The following is a 22,582-nucleotide window of genomic DNA, read 5'->3' on the forward strand; positions in this document are numbered from 1 at the left end:
GTGACGGGGAGCGAGGCGGTGGTACCGTCCGTGACGCCTCTTCCACAACTTGTCTGGCTGTCGCTGCTCCTCTCCTCAGCGCAGTAGCTAGCGGCTTAACATGGAAGTGAAGTTCGCTCCCTTAAGAGCTTGGGACGATTTCATATTTGGCTCCACGCGTTTCGCCCAGCCAGATTTTCGAGATTTAGCTAAATGGAACAACCGTGTCGTCAGCAATTTGCTGTTTTATCAGACCAATTACTTCGTCGTGGCTGTCTGTGTCTTCCTACTTATCGGGTAAAAGAACTTGCTGTCTGGGCCTTCAGCCTTTTGTTTATCAGATATGCAAGAATTACATATTAATTTGCTTAAACGTAGCTTGAGAAGGCGCCCTTCGTGAAATATCGCCTCACTTCTTCTGGCGGTGACCTATATAATATGACTATTTTATAATGCTTGTGTGAGCCAATTCTAGTTCGGTACAAATAATCCTGCAACACGAGAGGTATCCTGCTGTACCTATTAGTAACATTTTGTCCTGTTTTATTCAGTGTAGTAACTCAGCATCTCTTGAGAGAGCCGTTTTAATACGATTAGGAACTCATTACTGCAGTTCAGTCCTTTAAAATGGTTGGATTCCTTCTATTCATGCAAACATAAATTTATCTTACTTTCGGAGGCTGTAGATCATAGATTGGGAGGATGAAGGTGAACGTCTGCACACCGTTATTTCAATTCCTTCTTTGAGTTCTGGTTTGCTATGGTGGACAATGTATAGGATAGCTCACTCTTTTAAAAATACTTTGAAGGGCACGGAAAATATTAAACTTATTAGTTTAAAACGCCAAGTTAAAATTTGAACAATAGAATGTGGAAGTGTAATTATCTGGTATCTCCAGTCTGTGGCTTTCTATCAGCCAAGATAGTATAACTATATATACGTGGTTTTAGATCTGCACGTTCTCAAAGTTTCATTCAAATTATTATTTCTTAAGCAAATTATTTCTTAAAGCTTTCTTGAGCAAGTAATTCATTTTTGCCAAAAAGATGAATTAATATAATTGGGTATAAGGGGCACAATTTGTATGCCTAATTCTTTGTTTTCCTGCACAATTATTGATTTAAAATTATTTCTATTCATGCTAAATAAAACAATTGCTATTTGAATTCTTTTCATCTTCTTTTGGGTGGGGGAAATAGGAATTTTAAGCCAGAGGAATATTTCACAGTTGTGGAATGTCTTTCCTCCTGATAGTAATGTGGATTTTCAAAGCAGGGATTGTAGCTGGCAAATTAGGCATGTTCTTAGTGCTTTAACTGTCAGTAATCAAGGCCAATTAGACCAATTATTCCATTGTTATGGCTATCCTACCTGAGATCAGCAAACTCTGTAATCTGAAATGCTGCTTTGCATATGATGAAATGTTGAGCCTTAAAATGACTTGGGATGACTTTCTGACAAAAAACTGAGCAGCAGAAGTGAAGCCTTTAACAATATGCTGGGGAAACTCAGCAGGTCGGGCAGAACTTTGCAGAGTGAAGTGGACAGTCAATGTTTTGGGCCAAGACTCTTCATCTATGGCTTTCTCCAGCACCTTATCTGTTGGATGAATTCCTCCAGCATATTGCTTATTGGCCTTGCCGGCCAAGTTACTCCAGCATCTTGTTTGTTGCATCAGGTTCTTCGCTCTGTCTTGAGAGTGAAAATGAAGTGAGAGGGACGGGCAATGGGGTGCCCAAGATTCTCTCTTCCAGACTGAAGAGGGAGATTTGTAAAGCAGTCACCCAACCTACGTATGTTTTTTTTTCAAGCGTAGAAGAGGTGTTGCTGTGGGCCATGAATGTAGTATGCTAAATTGGAATAAATTGATGTGAACTGATGATTTACCAGGACAGGGCATTTGCAGCCCTGGACTGTGAGGAGGGAGGAGGTTTAAAGGACATCTTTTCTATGATTGTGGGGAAGAGGAGTGGGAATTGTGGATGCTGAAAGCAGAATGTGTCTGTTGTGGCATTTCATTGAAAATGCCAGAAATTATGGAAGATCCATTGAACGAAGAGGGTGAAAGACGATCTGTAAATCCTGTCCTTGCTGAGGATGGGAGGCATTTGAGAATGAAAATGCAGGAAATGGAACAGATGAGGATGAGAATTACCATCAACAAAAGAAACTCCTTTCAGAACAAATGCAGGAAATATTTAATCAGTCATATAGCCTGAGAAACTGGTAGAATTGCAGGAAGCAAGTAGGAAGAGGTGTTTCAAGGTAGCTAAGATTTTTGGGTTTCTAATGGAATTGGGCACCAAACCATACTGTATTATGGTGATTGATAAGTCGAGTGAAAGCAATGGAGTAATCAGTAATGGGAGGACATGGAAAGTGAAGAAACTGTCTTGATCTGTGATTCATTTTCACCCAGAAACAGAATTTGCCATTAATGGCATACTTTGGTCATCTTCCAGAATGGTATGGTCCATGAATTTCCAGTTACATGCACTTGAAACCCTGGCTACTAAATCTCAAACTGTAGCAGTCATCCTGCAGGTACTGCTTGGCCAGCATATTGGAGAGAGGCATGAACCAAATATTTCCAGTCTTAATACTCAAAATTGTTCATTTTATCTGTGAATGCAAGTGGATCTCTTCAACATGTTGGGCAACCAGTACCTGCAAAGTGACTTCTACAGATTAAGATTGAGTCGCCAGGGTTTTACTTTAAACTTCCGATGCTTTTGGTGAACACTATTAATACAGTATATTTCATTTTCTATATGGTATCAAGCATGCTTAAGTGAAATTAACTAACATGCCTAATTATTCAAATGTGGAAAAAATTGAACTTGAAACTGGTCAATATATTGAGGCTCGATACTTATCTTGAGTTTCTTGGCTGTAAACCAATGGAAGAAATTGACAAGAGCTTCAGGAAATTTCCCAAACTTCTTTGGAAAGCCAATTGGAAAATGAAATTATAAGACAGTAGGATGGTGTAAGAAGCCAGCAGATCAGGAGCCAGTTATTGATGCACTTGCTGTTAAGTGCAGTGTGATAGAGAATTTAATTGCAGAAGTTGGCATAGGTTTCTCAACAGTAGTTACCTTAAGCAAGCTTAACTCGTTGTATGAAAATGGATATTCGTTTAGAAAGATATTAGTTAGATTTTGTGTATAAGGATTTAATAAGGTTCCATGGGATCCAGTTTGCATGGAATTGTGGGTTGTTACTAAATAGACCCATGCATTGGAGGGAGGGGGATTGTCCTTTCCCATATTTGGGTAATTTAGCAGTATTTTTCTCTTGATCAATATATGACAGAGTTTTGGTAATCCGAAGCAATGTTGTCATTAAATTGGTTGCGCAGCCAATGATGTAGTACTCTTGTGCTGTGTAAGCAGGGGAAAGAAGTAGGTACTATTTTTTTGACTTTAGGATTCAAGATTATTTAATGTCACTTCCAGTCCTCAAGTGTAAAGGAGAACAAAATAATTGTTACTCCGGATCTGATGCAACCCAAAAAACCCACAATAAGATAAGAGCATAATAAAACACAATAAGTATAAATACATAAGATGGCTTAAAAACAATAAATATAAAATGGATAACAGAACTTGAATACATTGATTGTAAGTCCGTAAAGTGACTCTCGGCACAGGAGTATCTGTACATTAAGGTGGCTGACAGAAAATGATAAAGTAGTGATGGTGAATTGGTGGGTGGAGTTGTCTTTCACTAATCAGCCTTACTGAAAGTAACTGTTTTTGTGTTTGGTGGTCCTGGTATGGGTGCCATGTAGCCTTCCTCCTAATGGAAATGAGACAAACAGTCCATAAGCTGTATGGGTGGATCCTTCATGATGTTACTGGCCCTTTTCCTGCACCTTTCTGTATACATGTCCTTGATAGTGGGTAGGCTGGTGCCAGTCATGAATCTTAACTGTGAATAAAAATTTGAGGTAGAAGTTGAAATATCAAGGCCTTTTGGGGGTGGTGGTGGAAAATGCTTATTTCCATTACATTTTGAAACTCTTCAGAGGGATCTGGTGACAGTTCTGTACCAATCAAGCTGTAGAATCTAGATCCTGGTGTAGATCAAAGGGTGCAAATGATCTTTTTTTAAAAACATCATATTTGCTGAAGTTATAAAGGAAAATGTTACCATTTAGTTGGTGTCAAATTACATACGATACCCTCCTGATTTCATTAGATTCTATCTCAACTTTAAATGGGTAATGATCAGCAAGAATAATCACACTTCCATAATATGTTGTGTTCTGTGTCAATCTGCTGAGTGTTCTATGTTGACACTGCAATATCAATTGTGGGCTGCCCCCCCCCCCCCCAGTTTATCCTTGGGTGTGCCCATTTGTTAACACAAACAGAACATTTCACTGCTTTGAAAAACTTGTTGAAAGGCCTGCAATGAAAGATATACATTTTTAATCTGATATGCCACAAATAATCCTGAAAAGCAAAGCAAATCAATACCAGAATTACTTTGCTGTTACTTTTTACCATGACTCAGCAATAAGAGAAAACCATTGCTTTGTTTATTAAACTAATGGACTTTAATTTGGAATTGACTGCAGTAACTGCCTCTATCCCTTGCTGCAAAGGTTATTGAAATGGGGCAGCAGCTTTTGATTTCTGCCACCACCCTGCACAGTAAGCTGCTGAGGAAGAACAGTCCCAGCTCTTGGTGTTAAGCCACCCGGTGTTTCACACTTACAACAGTGCAATGAGGCATAAGGCTCTGTCTATGGTTTCATTATGTATGAAAGATGGAAACTTTGCAGTAGGTTTTGTTTTGGTTTCTGGCCTCACTCTCAGAGCTATCGCTCTCATGATTGTAGGTACAGATTTTATCTTGGGTTAATTAGGTTCATAGTTCCTCTTGCCACCATAATCTCCTCCACTGACAAAAGTACGGGTTGAACAATAAAGAAGGCATATAATAAGTCAAATAATTCAAGATGTTTAGGACTATACCCAAGCCACATTTTAACTTAACCTCTCCCTGTGATGATGATGATGATTATTATTATTATTACAAAATACTTTCAAGCTCTCTGTGTGCAACCCACATGCTCCTTCCTGGGTGTTTGCAAATATGCAGTTTTACACTGTCAATTTTGTTGACTCTGTACCATGCCAACATCTTACAAAGTCAATGCTGTATGTAATTAAATGGAAACTGATATTCTGCCGACACTGCAGTTTCTGGACTGGAAATTTTGGAATTGAGGTTTTAAGAATACGTATTGTTGTTAATAATAGCTGATAGGGAAGCTGAGCACATATGCACTCATAGTTTCCAATGAGTTGGCAGCAGAAAATGGATGATGAGTTCACAGCAGTGGAATGACAGGTGCTGGCTGAATTTAGGCAAATGAGTATTACATTTACACAATGATAACAGTAACTAAGCAGTTTCAGTAGAATACTTTGTTTCTAAATGCTATAAATGTTGTGTTCAAGGTTAGTTTTTTCCTTTCATTGTGCAGATGCTGGAAAACCAGAGCAATCTTTCATTGTGTTTAAAGTGGCACTGGTGGAGTACAGTGATGACCTGCTGGCGTAGCAAACAAAGCTATAAATTGCTGTATTACTCACACTTTTTCTCAGATAGGATCACTGCAATCCCTTTCAAAGTTGAGGTTTTGAATTGCTGTACGACCTGGCATTTTTGCGGTGTGAACTGGAGTCTCTAAGGTGCAGGATAGTTGCAGCATAGTGAGTGTGGGCTGAGTTCAGGCAGTGGGCCCGAGCCCGAGAGCAGAGGATGAGCCATTGTCTGGCCATTGCTAGAGTGGACTCAGAGAAGATTTGATGCAGCAGAACTGAGGCGAGTGGACATGAGGCAGAGTCAAGGCGGCAGGGCCTGGGTCTGAAAACAAGGAATGACCTGAGGTTTTGACAATTTAAACGCTGGGTCAGTTTGAAAAGGTCAGGGTGTTGTAACTGGAGGTGAAGGAGGGGCTGGTGTTCATCTCACTGCTCGGTGAGGTTTGCTCCTCTGCTGAACTGAGGCTGTGGCCTGCAACTACCGGACTCCTGGACCAGCTGCAGTGATGACTGGCTTTGCGGCTGTGGACTCACTTTCATGAACTTCAGTTCTAAATGTTATTTGCTTTCTTTTATTGTTTGCACAGTTTTTTTCCCCACATATTGGGTGCTTGACAATGTTTTTTTTAATGGGTTCTATTGGATTTCTTTGTCTTGTGGCTGCCTGTAAGGAGACAAATCTCAATGTTATATACAGGTGTCTCCTGCGTTACGAATGTTCGCTTTACGCCACTTTGCTTTTACAAATGACCTACATTAGTAACCTGTTTTCGCATTACAAATATGATTTTAACTTTTACGAGAATTTTTCCCATATAAATTAATGGTTCTTTAATGCTTTATGCCATTTCGGCTTAAGAAAGGTTTCATAGGAATGCTCTACCTTTGTAAAGGGGGGACACCTGTAATAAATGGATTTTGTTTTTGATCTTTGCAGCATAACAAAGGAAAAGTAGTGAAACAGTGACTGGAGTTTTCTCAACACTTGTGCTTAGATAATAGTTTTATCTCAGTGCAAGCTAAAAATGGTATCAAGATTTGTCATACAATGAGTGAGACTTGCACATAGTGTAATGATGTCCAATGTCTTAATCCTCTTCAACTCTGCCTACATCACTAAACCATTCAGAAATTCTGTTTACTCTTGGTTGATGAGGGTAGGATTGGAGAGGGATGGCAGAAAATTAATGTTGGTTTACTTTGGCTTTTAACATATGGCTTCAGTGAGTCTCATTTAAAAAAATACACAAAATAAATTCTTGCTTGCAGGTCCTTCAAGTATGCTTAGAAGGAATGATAGTTTGAATTAATTTTACATTTGAAACCGTGAACGTGAGACTTGGGTGGGGGAGTGGTGAAATTTAGTGTTTTCCTGAATCCCGATTTATTAATCATTTGGAAGTTAATTGTATTTTAATGTAATCAGAGGATACTTGATTTATTTTCCCCTTTTAACTTGGGTGCCATCAATGTAAAAAAAAAAGAAGCTCTTGGCAAGTTTTTGCTTATACAGTGCTGTCAGCCGTCATTAAAATGAAAAGCAATGGGGAGAGAAAACTGCAGATGCTGGTTGTATGAGATAAAAAAGAGAAAATATTGGAAATGCTCAGCAGGCTAGGCAGTTCTTCAACAATGGAAAGAGAAGCTCTTAACTTTCAGGTTTCCTCCCGACTAAAAAAGAGAAAACGTGTGCATCTAAAAAGCAGAGGCAGTGGGGAAACAAAAAAATTCTATGAAAGTCATAGAGAAGTACAGCATAGAAACAGGCCCCTTGGCTCATCTAGTTCATACCAGAACTATTTAAGCTGTCTACTCCCACTGACCTACACTGGGACCATAGCCCTACTATCCATGTACCTATCCAAACTTCTCTTAAACATTGAATTTGAGCCCGTACGCACCACTTGCTGGCAGCTCGTTCCACACTCTTATGGCTCTCTAAGTGAAGAAGTTTTCCCTTGTGTTCTCCTTAAACTTCACCTTTCACCCTTAACCCACAACCTTTGGTTGTAGACCCACCCAACCTCAGTGGAAAAAGCCTGCTTGCATTTAGCCTATCTTTATCCCTTGTAATTTTGTATACCTCTATCAAATCTCTCAATCTTCTACATTCTAAAGAATACAGTCCTAACCTATTCAATCTTTCCTTATAACACAGGTACTCCAGACCCGGCAACTATCATTGTGATCATTTTCTCTGCACTCTTTCAATCTTATTTATATCTTTACTGTAGGTAGGTGATCAAAGCTGTATACAATAATCCAAATTAGGCTTCGCCAAAGTATTCTGCAATGTCAACTTAACATGCCATCTCCTGTAATCAGTACATTGATTTGTGAAGGCCAATGTGTCAGATGCTTTCTTAATGACCCTATCTACATGTGAAGCCATTTTCAATGAATTATGGACCTGTATTCTCAGATCCCTTTGCTGTACCACACTCCTCAGTGCCCTACTGTTCACTGTGCATGACCTACCCTGGGTGGTCCTACCGAAGTGCAAGATCTCGCACTTGACTGCATTAACTTCCATCCGCCATTTTTCAGCCCACTTTTCCAGCTGATGTAGATAACTCTGCAAGCCTTGATAGCCTTCCTCACTGCCCACTACACCCGCAATCTTGGTGTCATTCACAATTTGCTGATCTATTTAACCACATGATTATTGATACAGATAATCAAAGGACCCAACACCGATCCCTGCGCCACATCATTTGTCACAGCCTCCAGCCAGAGAGGCAACTATCTACTACCACTCTCTGCCTTCTCCTGCAAAGCCAATGTCTAATCCAATTTACTACCTCAACCTGAATGCTAAGTGACTGAACCTACCTAACCAATCTCCCATGGGACTCATTGTACAAAGCCTTACTAAAGTCCGTGTGGACAACACCCACTGCCTTGCCTTCATCTACTTTCCTAGTATCTTCTTTGAAAAACTCTATAACATTGGTTAGACATGATATACCACACACAAAGCCATGATTTGTCTCAGGGCAGCAAACACCTCTACTGTAGTCTGTACAGGGTCCATGAAGTTGATGCCGACTTCCCTCACTTCTAAAAGACTCCATATCCATTTTCTGAGTAAATACATACACAAAGAATTCATTTATGATCTGCCCCACCTGTTTTGCCTCCACACATAGATTACCATTCTGGTGTTCAAGAGGATCAATTTTGCCCCTTGCAATCCTTTGCTCTCAACATACCTGTAGAATCCCTTATGATTCTTCTTCATCTTGTCTGTTTGGAGCAGCTTCATCCCTTCTTGTACTCTTACTGATTTCTTTAGGTGTTCTCTTGTGTTTTTGTACTCCGTGAGCACCTTATTTGTTCCTACCTGCCTATGCCTGCTATGCACCTCTTTTTTTCTCTTGACCAGGGTCTCAATATTTCTTGAAAACCAAGGTTTTCTACACTTGTCATATTTACTTTTTATTCTGACATGAACCTTCAAAATTTCGTTTTTGAAGGCCCCTCTCTCTGAGTACACTTTTGCCAGAAAACAGCCTGTCCCAATCCACACTTGCCAGATCATTTCTGATACTATCAAAATTGGCATTTCTCCAATATAGAATCTTAACCTGCAGACCAGCCCTATCTTTTTGCATATTTACTAAGAAACTAATGGCATTGTGGTCACTGGATGCAAAGTGTTCTCCTACTCAAACTTCTGTCACTTGCCCTGTCTAATTTCCCTAATAGCAGATCCAGTATCGCATATTCTCTCATTGGGACTTCTATGTGCTGATGAAGAAAACTTTACTGAACACATTTGACAAACTCTATCCCATCTAGTCCTTTTACAGTATGTAATTCCCAGTCAGTATGTGGAAAGTTAAAATCACCCAGTATAACAGTCTGTGATCTCTTCTAATTTTTCCTCTAAATTCTAAGATCTGTTGGGTAGTCTGTAATATATCCCCATTAATCTCCATTCCATGCTTAATGCCTCACTCATGAGTTCTCCAGCCTGTCCTGACAGAGCACTGCCATGACATTTTCTCTGACTAGTAACGCCACCTCTCCTCCTTTTATCCTTCCCATTCTGTCACATCTAAAACAACAGAACCCTGGAATATTGAACTGCCAGTCCTGCTCCTCCTGCAACCAATTCTTACTAATGGCTGCAATATCATAATTCCATGTATTGATCCATGCCCTGAGGTCATCTGCCTTTCCTACAGTACGTCTTGCATTGAAATATACACAGGTCAGGACACTGTTCACGTGATAGACTGGATTTACAGCCATAAAATAATCAGTCAGTTTGTTTTATCTGTAAAGTTGTTGAAGTCTATGTAATGTCATAGTCAATCTCACTATGGTATTCCCAGCAGGCTAATATAGATAAATGAAAGAGGGGAATGACATATAAAATGGCTTAATTGAGTTCTGTCTGCTGCAATCCACCCACATTGTAACATTGCGGGAGGTCAGATGGAATGTGATAGTGAATTAGTGGCAGGCACCAGAAGCTCAGTTACTCCTGTGGGGTGAGTGCACATCCTCTGCAAAGTTATCACCCCATCTCCGCTTGGTTTCTCCAGTATAGGGGTGGGTCTTCATTTTATTTTCCACCTTGAAAACCAAAGTGGATGATTTAATTGTGTTTCAATGCAAGTGGTATTATCCCAAAGTGGAACACCTCACACAAGCCAATTCATAGAAACATATAAAACCTACAGCACAATACAGGCCCTTCGGCCCTCAGAGTTGTGCCAAACATGTCCCTACCTCAGAAGTTACTAGGCTTACCCATAGCCCTCTTACTTTTCTAAGCTCCATGCACCTATCCAAAAGTTTCTTAAAAGACCCTATCATATCCGCCTCCACCAGTGTTGCCGGTAGCCCATTCCACGCACTCACCACTCTGCGTGTAAAAAATAAACTTAGCCCTGACATCTCCTCTGTACCTACTCCCCAGCACCTTAAACCTGTCTCCTCTTATGGCAACCATTTCAGCCCTGGGAAAAAGCCTCTGACTATCCACACTATCAATGCCTGTCATCATCTTATACATCTCTATCAGATCACCTCTCATCCTCCGTCGCTCCAAGGAAAAAAAAGGCCGCGTTCACTCAACCTGTTTTCATAAGGTATGTACTTATTCTCTGCTCTGATTTTCAGCTGGTCTATTTCCTTTTGAATCTTTTGACAATATACTATCCAAATCTCCAATTTTTGTCATTTGCAAAGTTGCTGATCATCTTAACCTTCATTTCATTGAAATAATTTGAGGCCTCAACAATAATCTTTGTGGGACACTACTAGTCACAGGCCTCCTATCAGATAAACACCCCTCCGTCACTGCCATCTGTCCTCAATGGATTTAAAATTGGCTTGGCCAGTCTACCAAGTCACTGTGGATGCCATCTGTTTTGATCTTTGGGATTAGTCTACCATGGAGCCTTGTTGAAACCATGTTTGAAATCCATATATAATATATATAGCATGTGCTTCCCTGCATCTTTATCATCTCCCTCAAAACTCAACTCAACTTGGTAAGGCATGGCCTCCCCTGCATAAATGTCATACTGACTGCGGTGAAAGGGAGAGAAATTCTGCTCTAAAATTTCAATTTCTATAATGTCATGGCCTGTAGAAATGCTTTATGGCATTCTTAAAGTGATTTGCATGCTTGGTCAAAGGAATTTCTCTTAACATGCCCGTTAAAAGAATATACAGTTAGAATGGGGATGGGAGAATGCAGGATCCAGTATATGAATTGCTCTCAGTTCGTACCCCCGGACCAATCAACTGCAATTGGAGGTCTCTCCAACCTTGCCTAGCCGGTAATGCTACCTGTGTCGTTACTTTACCCTGCACTGCGCACAGTTTTAGTTATCGCACTGGCATTTAATTGTTATTTGTCCAAGTTTGTTAGACTTCTGCTTGCATTCACATAAATCATGTAAACAACCTGTTGACTTGTATAATATTTACAGTGCATGCATATTTTAAAAAGTCAACTAATCATTTGCATTTCATATTCCCTGCCTTAAAGTGAATTCATTTCATCCTTTGCTGCTGTTGAGCAATTGATTTAAATATGCTAATTTTTAAATGGGGTTGGTGAAATATTTCCTCATGGTTGGGAGAGAGAGAAAAAGGAAGGGGCTATGATCCAGCGGTTGTGCATTTCCCAACTGAAGCTTGAGAACTGGCCGGATCCTTATTAGCCTAGGAAACAAGGCTATCTTTCAGTGGTGTATAAAGGAAAGCATAACCCTCCCAAACTTCACCTAAAATTTTGATTTGATTCTGGAAATTAACAAACTTCCCCCTTCACTGGTAAGTTATGGTAATTTCTGCACGAGTAGTGGCAGTGAGTAGCCACTTATTAATTAAAGTACAGGGGAAACTAATGTAGTTTTTAATGCTGCTTTTAAAAATTCCAGGTTTTTATCAAGTATTTATCAAACAAAATATGACCACTGACACGGCCATTAAAAATGATAACTGAAAGCTTGGTCAAAGCAGTAGCGTTTAAGGGCTTGGAGCAGTGGAAAGGCAGGGTTCCTTTGTTTAGCCATGAGTGTCATTAGTGAAATGATCACTGTTGAGGATGTTTCAAGTAGAATTGTTTATCTTGAAGCCTGTATCACTAGTGAAGACAGGAGATGGGAATGAACAAAGTCATTGAGTTTTTTTTTAATGGATTGCATTGCTTATCAGGAAAAAAAATCATATTTTAGGGAACAATGTGGTGATCAGTGAATAAGTTGTGAGTTTGGTGCCTTGCATAGCTTTGAATGATCTCATCTTCATGAAGGAAAGAAGAGTTTTAGAATGATCATGTCAAGATGAATAATCATGGCCCAGAATTTCAAGTAGATAAATTGTGGTATGGGTTTAATATCTCACATGATCCAAAGTAGTGAAAAGTTCTGCATGCCACTCAGATTGATCAAGTTGTACATGTAAGGGGCAGACTGAAGTAAGATCATTAGAGGTGGATGTAGATGCCTCAGTGTTGTGGAATTATGGCTCAAATATGATAGCAAGGTTAAGAACCATCTGGTTCAATCTTCAACAATTCTCAATGCAAGTGCTGAGACTGGGACTAGAGAAATGTATTTCATTGGTTGAAAAGTTACTTAAGGATGTCCAACAAACTACAATAAGTTAGGGAATGGTATCATCAGTACTCAAGGACACTTTGGGTAATGTCACTGTGGGGCAACATTTGGATTGCAGCAGAGACAAGATAAATCTGTAGGAAGCACTGAAGAGTCATTGCGAAGGAGTGTTCCTGTGACTACAACTAAATGAATCAAAATAAATATGGGTGACTGTGGTCCAGATAGCAAAATAATGAGGAAGAGCTGTAGGAGGATGATGGTCTGGTCACATACCAAGGAAGGTATACCAATTGAGAGGAACAGGGAGTCGATTGAAATTTCCTTTGGCAATTCATGAATGCAAGCCAGTTGACCTCTTGAAAAAGGACAGTTCAGCTGGTGCTGTTTCCTCATCACTTTTTTCTGAGCAGTATTCAAGATTTCCAGTGGTATCAAAAATAAGTTGTTCAATTTAACTTTTCTTTTATTGGCAGATTTATGAATCCATTGGAAATCATCCTAGGAGGAGCAGTGGTAACGGTGATTTTCATGGGCTCTGTGTGGGCCTCGGAAAATAAGGCAACAATCGGTAACTTCAAGCGCCAACATCCAACTTTCTTTGTTTTGGCCGTTCTAATGATGAGCTACTTTTTCATTTCCATAATCGGGGGTGTGATGGTTTTCTTGCTTGGAATCACATTACCACTATTTTGTAAGTATTATTTGTTCATTTGATATTTTGAACTTTGACAAATTTTAACCATCACATTAAAGGAACCCATGCATGATTATTGATAAATGTAGTGTTTACATTGAGCCAGTAAATTCTCCATCTTGAGCTCTACTGGTGCAAAATTTAATCAGGGTTCTGACTATATTAATTTACATGGATAGTAGGTGTTAAAAGGCTGGAATTTGTTTTCTTCTCTTCATTCTTTCACAAATACTGCTTGAATTCTAAATTTCATTTTTTTGGCTGGACAGAGTTAAGATTCCATTTATTTATACAATAACTTTAATAATCTTGTGCATCCCAAATTTTCTTATAATAAACAGTACAATTGCTGTTGTGAAGCAGTGACACTAATTACAATCTTGGTATTAGCAACACGATGACCACTTTGCACTACAGTGGGTTTACTTTTTTTTGTTTGTAGAACTATGTTAAATGTGGATTTTTTGGTGAAATTTGTCTCTAATGCTATATGCCTATAATGCTGTTGTAAGTAATTTGCATTATGCCTGTGCATACTTGTACCTATGACAATAAACTCAGCTTTGACTACAAAAGTTCATGTCAGTTGCTTCAAGTCAGACATAGAAATGTGAAGAATGTATTTTTTATAATGTTAAGGAGACTTGCAGGCAATTGTACATGGATCCTTTTAAAAATACACAAACCTTGTATGTTTTATTTTGTTACTAGAAGTTCAAATTGGAGATGATAGTGAACTAGTACCAATCTACAAGTCATGCTCTTGTATACACTGCTGTGCAAGTCTTTGACCAAAAATTAACTAAAATTTGTGCTTTTCTCAGTAATATTTGTGCATTCTTCTCTACGGCTTCGGAACCTTCAGAATAAGTTTGAAAACAAGATGGAAGAGATCGGACTTAAGAAAACTCCCATGGGAATCTTACTGAATGCGCTTGGTCAGGAACAGGAGCACATCTCTAAAGTTGCTGATATTTTGTCTACTCAAGGCAAACACTAACAAGGTTCTGACTAATTTAGCATCTTTAGTATGTGTTATGTTGTATTTCTGGAGTAAGATTTTTTTTTTGAAAAGCCTTAAGCTGGTATTGTCCATTTTCAAGTATTCCAAGCTTTAACAAGCTGATATTAATGCTGTTGCAAAGTACAACTGGAAATATTTTTTTTGGCAAGTTACAACGTATTGTGGAAAATTAATTGCTTGATACAGTGACAGTATGCCGTTTTGTCTTTGTGTACCTTAGAACAGTTCTTGACTGAATCCCAGATGACATGGTAACCTAACAGTTTATCTGGATGATACATAATCTTGCACTTTCTTTATTACTTGTATTTATTTAATTGGTTAAGGTCTGATTTAGGATGGAAGGATATTATCTTAATTATTTAGATTCGTATGAGTAAAAGAACCAGAATGTATAGATTTAATGGTGTAGGGTTATGTAGAGGCACATTGTTGACATTTTCACAATTGAAGTTCTCAATCCCAGCTTCAAATGGATCAAGTTGCACATTCTTCCTGTGTGATGTGATCTTGTTTGCAATTTGAAATTGTATATAAAATACTTTTTTTAAAAAAAAAATTGTTTGGTATTTGGGGAATTGGAACGATCAGTTTATCTTTTTATTCCACTTAATATGGTCTGCAACATTGGGTGATAGAAATTAAATACTGTATAAAACTGAACTTGAGTAAAACACAATGCAAACATCTGCTTTCCTATATGAACTGTCGATGTAAAATGGAGAACACATATAAGGAAGTCAAGACATCAGAACGTGAAAGTTATGCAATCATCGTTTAGTATCCAAATCAATTTTTACAAAACCTCTTAGTCATGGAAAATGAGTTTCAACAAACCGGTATCTTTGGAAAAAATTGGCTTTTTGACAAAACTGCAATTGTAATGCTTTGTTTTAGAAAAGATGTTAAATGTGAAGTATGAGCTCATGACAAAGAATTTGTTGTATAAAATGTTACTAATGTGTTTGAATTTTCAGGTCCAAAGATATGCAAAATACCTTGCATGCAATAAAGCTACTTTAAATTACTATTGTGTCGTATATGAACTATTTAAAACCTTTTCTTGACACTGTCTGAAGGTATCCTGGTTAAATAGACCCATTCCTGAAATCTTTACTCCTATTTTTGTTTTGCAAAGCAAGAATAAGGCAGCCACTTGCATCTCTTACAATTCTTCAGTAATATTGTACATAATGCAGGTGCAACACGATGTCCTTGTATGACAGAACCACCTCAAATTTGAAGACAAGACTAGATGGTTTCTTTGCATTTTCTGTGCCAGTGTAATGAGAAAACCAAAACTGATCATACTTAACAGTTGTGTGTCTGCTTGGTGCATTTCCTAATACTGTAAATTTCCAGGAAAAGCAGTTTCTGAAAAATGACTTTTGATCATGGATTCATTTCCATTATTAGGGACTACTGTAATCGTAACAGGACGGAGGGAAGATGACAAGAAGTGTCAGTGTTGTATCAACAGGAATTGTCCCCCAGATGATGATGCTAATCATGCCATCTCTCACCCTGTGCAGTTAAAAGCTTTGGTTAGGAAAGCCTCAGGCTGCAAATACTTTTTACCCCCCTCCCCCCCTTCCTCCCTTCATCTCTTATTCTCTGCTCTCGAACTGCTTGACTAACCTTTTGACCAATTGTACTAATGTCCTTGACAGGTTTTCTCTGCTTGTGTAAGAGATATGGTAATATTGACATCGGCAATGAATCTGTTGTACAGTAGAATTGCTGCTTGTGTATATGAAATGTATGGATTACCCATACATAACATCTAGTCAAGTTAGATGTTTATGGGTAAAACAATTTCAACTGTTACCAATGTGTAGTTTTACTAAGTTTTTTAATTTTCATAACCTCTTTTGGGTGGCATCACCTTTGACATTGAGGTATTGCAGAGGTTAATTTTGCTTCCTCCAATCAGTCTGGAAAAAATGAAAATGTGCTACTTAGAAAATCTGCTGAAGTTTACTTGGTGTCCTGGTTAATAATCTCTTCAGTGTAATGACCTGGTCAATAATATTTATTTTTGTACATTATTTAACTGCCATATGTCTTACAGTTGCACCAGTGATTGCTTCAGAAGTACCTTCATTAATTTTTTAAAGTGCTTTGAGAGAACCCAAGGTTATTTATTTTATTTAGAGATACAGTGCAGAATAGGCCCTTCTGGCCCAATGAGCTGCACCACTCACGAAAGTGCAAATTCTTAAAAATACATTTTACTGATCTATTTGCTTCAACTATGTTGATAATATTGCTTATTCTATCTGCAGATTTTAATCTAAATACTGAGTGGAAAGCCGAGTTTCATTTGCAGATTGTAAATAACAAATCATATCTAATTTTCATGTCACATTTGGGTATTGGAAGAAAGTCATTAAGTTTAACACCTCACTTAATACTTCCCCTTTTTGGAAGATCCTTTTAATGACCAGAAATTATTCTTGGGTTGTGAGTGATACTTAAGCGCATTTTTCTTGCTTTTGGTGCATAATCTATTTTTAAAAAAAAACACTTCTGCTTGACATACCTTGCTTGTCTACATTAATTTTGCAACAGGCTAGCAAGTATGAATTGTGTGGGCCAATAAGATTACAGCTTTGGAGTAACATATTCAAAATGTGGGAGGAAGTCAGCAGGTCAGGCAGCATCTATGGAAATTAATAAATGGTCGATGTTTCAGACAGAGACTCTTCATCAGGACTGGGATTCGTGAAGGCAAATTTGGCTCTGCATCAGTGTCCTTAGTTACTGATTCTAAAAAGCTGATTAGAGGACTGTGGATTTTTTTAAAAAATTGCTCCAAAGTAGCCATTTAGGTTGCTGAGTACAATTTCAAATGCTAGTTTTAAAAATGGTTGATTTTGTCCATTGTCAATTTGTTTCTTGTTAAATAACTTGTCTATAAGCATTGTTGTTAGATGCACAATAGAATTTTAGGAATTAGAGCATTAATTGTTAAAGCTGCTGGATTATCATGTGGGTGAACAAAACTCTCTTGTCCTCCTCGGGAAGAAACCACTAGTCCTATCAAGTCTATCAATCTGACTCTGGCCTTAAACTAATTAATTGATTCTTGATGTCAAAAGACCACAGAGATGAGCAATAAATACTGTATTCCTATCGTACACAATGATTTAGAGTATCTACCATTGATTCTGTTACAACAATTCTAATAGAATTTTCCCCAATAAGTTTTTAAGCAAAGCTGCTGAAACTTTCCAATTCAACTGGCCTTGATTAATTTAATTTTGCAGTTGACATGGTTTATAATGTCAGACTAAAATTTTCTAATTTTACCAATGGATAGATGAGCTTAAGTGCAGAATTTGGAATGATTTTCAAACTTTCACTTGTATACAGCATGTAATTTACTGTAATTTCTTTAAAGTTTAGGTACAGTACTAAAATACTTTAGTTTTAATGCTGAAAGTGGCAACTATCACTGTAACAAGTATTAAGTTGGGCAATTCATTGTGGCCTCTCAAAGATAGCAGAAACTTGTATCAGTCTTGCAGCTTACTATGTTACATCAAGTACAGTACCTGCATTGTGAACTACCTGCACTGTGAATTGATTTGACTTGAATGTACTGAAGCTGAGAATTTAAACCATTCACAGATGGTCACTTTTGATGTTTAAGAATGCACAAGTTAAGGAAAAGATACACGGCAAGATACAACTGCACCTCCTAATGACAAGCTTAATTGTTCGCAGATTTGTCATTGGCGTTCTTTGCGAAAGGACAGTGTAATTGTGATTTAAAAGTCACGATCATAGGTAATACAGCGCAGAATTAGGCACTTTCGTCTGATTTATCCATACTGTTAAGATGCCGGTCCAAGCTAGTCCCATTTGCCTACATTTGGCCCACATCTCTCTGAATCTTCACTTTCTATGTACCTAGCCTGTTGTTATACCTGCCTCACCATTTCTTCCATATATGCATGAAGAAGTTACACTGATCTTTTCCCTCACATCTTAAATCTATGCCCTCTAGTTCTTAATTCCATTTTCCTGGGGAAAAAGTTTATTTTCACCATCTATACCCCACTCTTCAGTCTTCTATGCTCCAAGGAATAACCATACACAAAATGCTGGAGGAAGTCAATGGGTCAGGTAGCAGGTATGGTGGGCATTGAGTAGTTGATATTTTGGGCTCAGACCCTTTATCAGGAAGGCAGAAGGGTGTATAAAAGTTTGGAAAGAGGTGGGGGGGTAACATGAGCTGGTGGAAAATAGGTGAATCATGGTGACAGGGTGAAGGTAGGAAGATGGAGAAGGGGAGAGCAAAATAAGAATAGTATGAGAAGTGGCAGGTGATTGGTGGAATCTGACAAAGGATGACAATGGGCCATGAAATAAATGGAAAGAAGGGAGCCAGAGAGAGGAAGTTGTCTGTGAAGGACATGCTGAGTCTGAGAGTGGGGAAAGAGCAGTGGTAAAGAGGGATGAGGGAAAATAGGAGGAGGTGGGAAATGGGGGTTGGTTGCTGTTCACTTGAGAATGCTAAAATCCTAGCCTGCCCAATCTCTCCCTGTATCTCGGGCCTCGAGTCTTGGCAATAATCTTGAAATTATTCTTTGCATTATTTAGAGCTTAACGACATCTTTCTGATGACACGATAACGATAACTTTACATGACAACTTTGGGTGTAGCCTCATAAATGTCTTGTCAATTGCAAAGTAACACCCCAACTCCAGGCACGAAGGAGCGACCTGTAATGCTTACATTAGCTGCACAGCATTTTCTTTAATTGCAAAGTATTCCACTGTGTAGAAAAACTGATATTAGTCATCGTTGTTTTTCCACAAATGATGATCCATATTGAAAGTAAAAAGGACAGACTAGAATAAATACATTAAGTATTGCTCATCTAGAATACAGAAAATCTTACCACTTGATGTTTCACCAATAGCCTAGAGTGGAGTTTGAGCTCTATCATTGAAAACAGCATTAAACAACAGTATTCTGGGACTCAAAACTTTCATTCTGAATTTTAGGCCTTTGTAATATATTCAGTAGTGTACAATAAGAGCTGTAATGGATCAGAATAATAAACATGTAGCTGATAATTGTATAATTTAATTTTATAATACATTCCCAATTCCAAGATACAAATTAAAGTGAATAAATAACTTTCTAAGACAATAGGCTTTTATGCATTAACACCTCCAAACTGTTCTTATTAATTGTTCCCACACAGATATGCAAACAGTAGGAATCTGTCAAAGGTTTATTGTGACACTCTTTCTCCATTGTTGCATGGTTTTGAAATTTTAGCCAAATATCTGGCTTACTGACTCTCCACATTAACACGACTAACTCAACAGCTTTGGAAGAGGAACCTGTTAATAAAACAAAACAGAGTTAATTTCAATATTTAGCTGAAATGCAACCAATCACACAAGGATATCAGAAGCAGAATGTCCTCTTACATTATAAAGGAAGAATAGATATTTGTGTGGTGCCCAAGCAAGACCTTTCATCATTCCTGACTGCAGAGAATTAGTCGCACAATATTCCATTTAATTGCAAAATAAAAAGTTCAGCAGAGAACTGCTTTAGAAATCAGTAATCAATGAGGTGTCACAGGTATCAATTGCAGGGCCTCAATTATTTATGTTAATGACTTGGATTAAGTGGCCAAATATATGGCAAGCTCATTTGCTGAAGATACTGTATAATGGTAGCAAGTTATGAGAAGGATGCAGAAAATGTAAAGACACAGGTTGCCGCAGCAAGTGGGCATTAGAGTGGCAGAGTATAATATGGAAAAATCGAAGTTATTTACATTTTTGGAAGGAAGAATGAAAAATAAAGTTGTTATTTAAATAGAGTTATACTGCAAAGTGTTGTTTGAAAAAGGATATGGATCTCCTGGTACATAAAACACAAAGTTAGTGTGCAGTTACAACTAATATTTAGTAAGGTTAATCAAATGTTGATGTTACTGCAACGGTTGTGTATTATGAAAGTTTTGATGCAGTTTTTTAGGTTGTGATAAGAGTACACACTGAGTGCTGTATGCATTCTAGTTTCCATATTAAAGAGAGGATGTGCTTGCATTGAAAAAAGTGTGGAGAAGGCTAATCGGGTTAACTTCCTGAGAGGAAGGAGTTATATTTATTAGAGTGTAGAAGAATGACATGTTACTGTATGGTAAAAGATTCTGAGGGGAGTTTTTGAGGTGGATGATGACAGTATTTCTTTTAGTTGGGTAGTTTGGGAAGGGGGTGAAGGTCAAAATTGGGGCATAGATTCACAATAAGGGGTTACCCATTTGGCATGGATATGAAAATAACTTATTTCCTTGGAGTATCATGAAATTTTCAAATTGTCCATTCCAGAGATGTGTGCAAACAGAATTACTGAATATATTCAAGAGAAAGCCTGACAGACATTTCAACCACAGGAGAATTTAGTGGTGTGGCAAGAGTGAGAAAGTTGTATTTGAGTTGAGATTGGATGAACCATGATCTCATTGAATGGGAGGAACATGATGTTACTTACTATTTTTTATAATTAACATGTTGGGAGTTGAGTGCATATATCCTTGCAATTCTAACATCTGTGATCAAAGTTAATTTAATTCTGAAGACTGATACAACTTCTAGTATAAACATAAATTAAAATCCTGATCACCATTTGATTTTGTTTTTAAGCAAAAGTGCATGATGTTAGTGGAAGACATTTTTTGGATTATAACAAGTTTCTATTCTTGTCAAGGCTTTAAGCTGTTTTAGTTAAAATTGTGTAATGTAGCTGCAGCAGACAATTTGAAACTTATTAAATACTGACAGCATTGTAAAATTCTAGGTTTACCAAAAGTATGCTAGGAAATGTTGACAATAATCTCAGCATTAGAATGAAGGATAATATGAAGAATTTCATTAAAATTCAATGTATGATTAATTTATTCTTTGACATTTCAGAATTGACTTCTGTCAATTTGCCATACTGTTTTCTCATCTGAGGTAAAGATCTTAAATTTTGCACCAATATGTGAATTTACACCTGAGTTCACCAAGGAAATTAACTTTACAAAACTGCAAAATACAAGGACAATAGATGAGATAAAACAAAGATACTAGAATGGTTTCTGGTACGTAAAGTGGATATTCCTAAACCTAACTAATGCCAGTTTCCAATTCCATAATCCCAACTAGCACTCCTTTGGCAATCACTACTTAGTATTTCCAACAGATTCAAATTGTATAAATTATGTGAGATTACCTGCTGGCATTTGTGATCTAAATATTCATAATATTATGAATTTCACTGCATCATCTGTTATAGGATTATCAGTATCCATGGTAATAAGGTTCACCTTTTGAAAATAAGCATCAGACCTGTTCATCTCAATATGAAGCAGCTTATGCAAGAAAGAAATAGGAAGTACTACATAGATTTCCAGCAAGTCGAACCAATACATAAAGACACGTTATTCTCAGCTCAAGTCTCCCCTTGTCTTTTCAAGGTTAAATCTGTTTATAGTGTCCTCTATCCTCCTCCATGTATTTCTCAAATCTCTGTTGATTTGAGTCAATCTGTTTACTACTCTTGTCTTCTTATTTGAGGAAGATACAATTGTTGAGGTTGGGGGAAGATGCAATAAGAATTCAATAAATTGATTTCTGGATGAAGGCATCTTCCTATGGTTTGATCTCTCTGTATATTTGGAAAATGGCAAGTGATCTCATTGATAACTAAGATTCTGTAGGAAATTGATAAAATAAATGCTTTGAAGATCTGGTAAATGAATTAAGAACTAAGGAACCTCTTTTTCCCCCCAAAGGTTTTGGCCAAGCTTAACTTGTTTGGGGCCAGAATTTCTTGTTTTGGAAAACTGTAGGAAACAGACGCTAACCCTGCTCAGTCTTTCCTCATGCAATTCATCATCTCCAGATCTGTTCTCTGAAACTTAACAATATTCCTTCAAAGATAAGTATGTCCTTTATTAGTAACCAAGACTGTGAACAATGATTCTAGGTCTGATCTTACCAATGCTCTGCCTAATTTGCAGCAAAACATCTTTACTCTTGTACTCAACTCTCTTACTATAAAGGCCAGTGTTCCTTCTGACTTGTGTTATAGTAGTTAATAGTGTCATTCCTATGCCACTCAGTTAGCCATGTTCACATGGGAGGAGTCCACATACTGTACAAGCTGGATTATCAATAAAGTTGAGTTGAATATCCTGCATACTGGCATTCTGCTGT

The 22,582-nt window shown here is 37.8% G+C and overlaps 2 protein-coding genes across 3 annotated transcripts in view; one reads left to right on the forward strand and one right to left on the reverse strand.

Moving 5' to 3' along the window:
* Positions 1-15,374, forward strand: LOC140741870 (PRA1 family protein 3-like). Its single transcript, XM_073072365.1, has 3 exons — positions 1-276; positions 13,103-13,320; positions 14,148-15,374. Exons 1-3 carry the CDS (start codon positions 101-103, stop codon positions 14,321-14,323), a joined length of 570 nt encoding a protein of 189 aa, XP_072928466.1. The 5' UTR covers positions 1-100; the 3' UTR covers positions 14,324-15,374.
* Positions 14,901-22,582, reverse strand: part of lmod3 (leiomodin 3 (fetal)) — a 17,631-nt gene continuing 9,949 nt past the window's right edge. For both annotated transcript variants that reach the window (XR_012102149.1, XM_073072364.1), the window contains one exon: positions 14,901-19,708. Coding sequence is in view for 1 of the 2 variants with exons in the window: in XM_073072364.1 (XP_072928465.1) it covers positions 19,682-19,708 (27 nt within the window). In the remaining variant the exon portion in view is untranslated. The remainder of the gene's footprint in view (positions 19,709-22,582) is intronic.

The sequence above is a fragment of the Hemitrygon akajei genome, chromosome 19, assembly GCF_048418815.1.
Source record: "Hemitrygon akajei chromosome 19, sHemAka1.3, whole genome shotgun sequence".
Classification (NCBI taxonomy): domain Eukaryota; kingdom Metazoa; phylum Chordata; class Chondrichthyes; order Myliobatiformes; family Dasyatidae; genus Hemitrygon; species Hemitrygon akajei.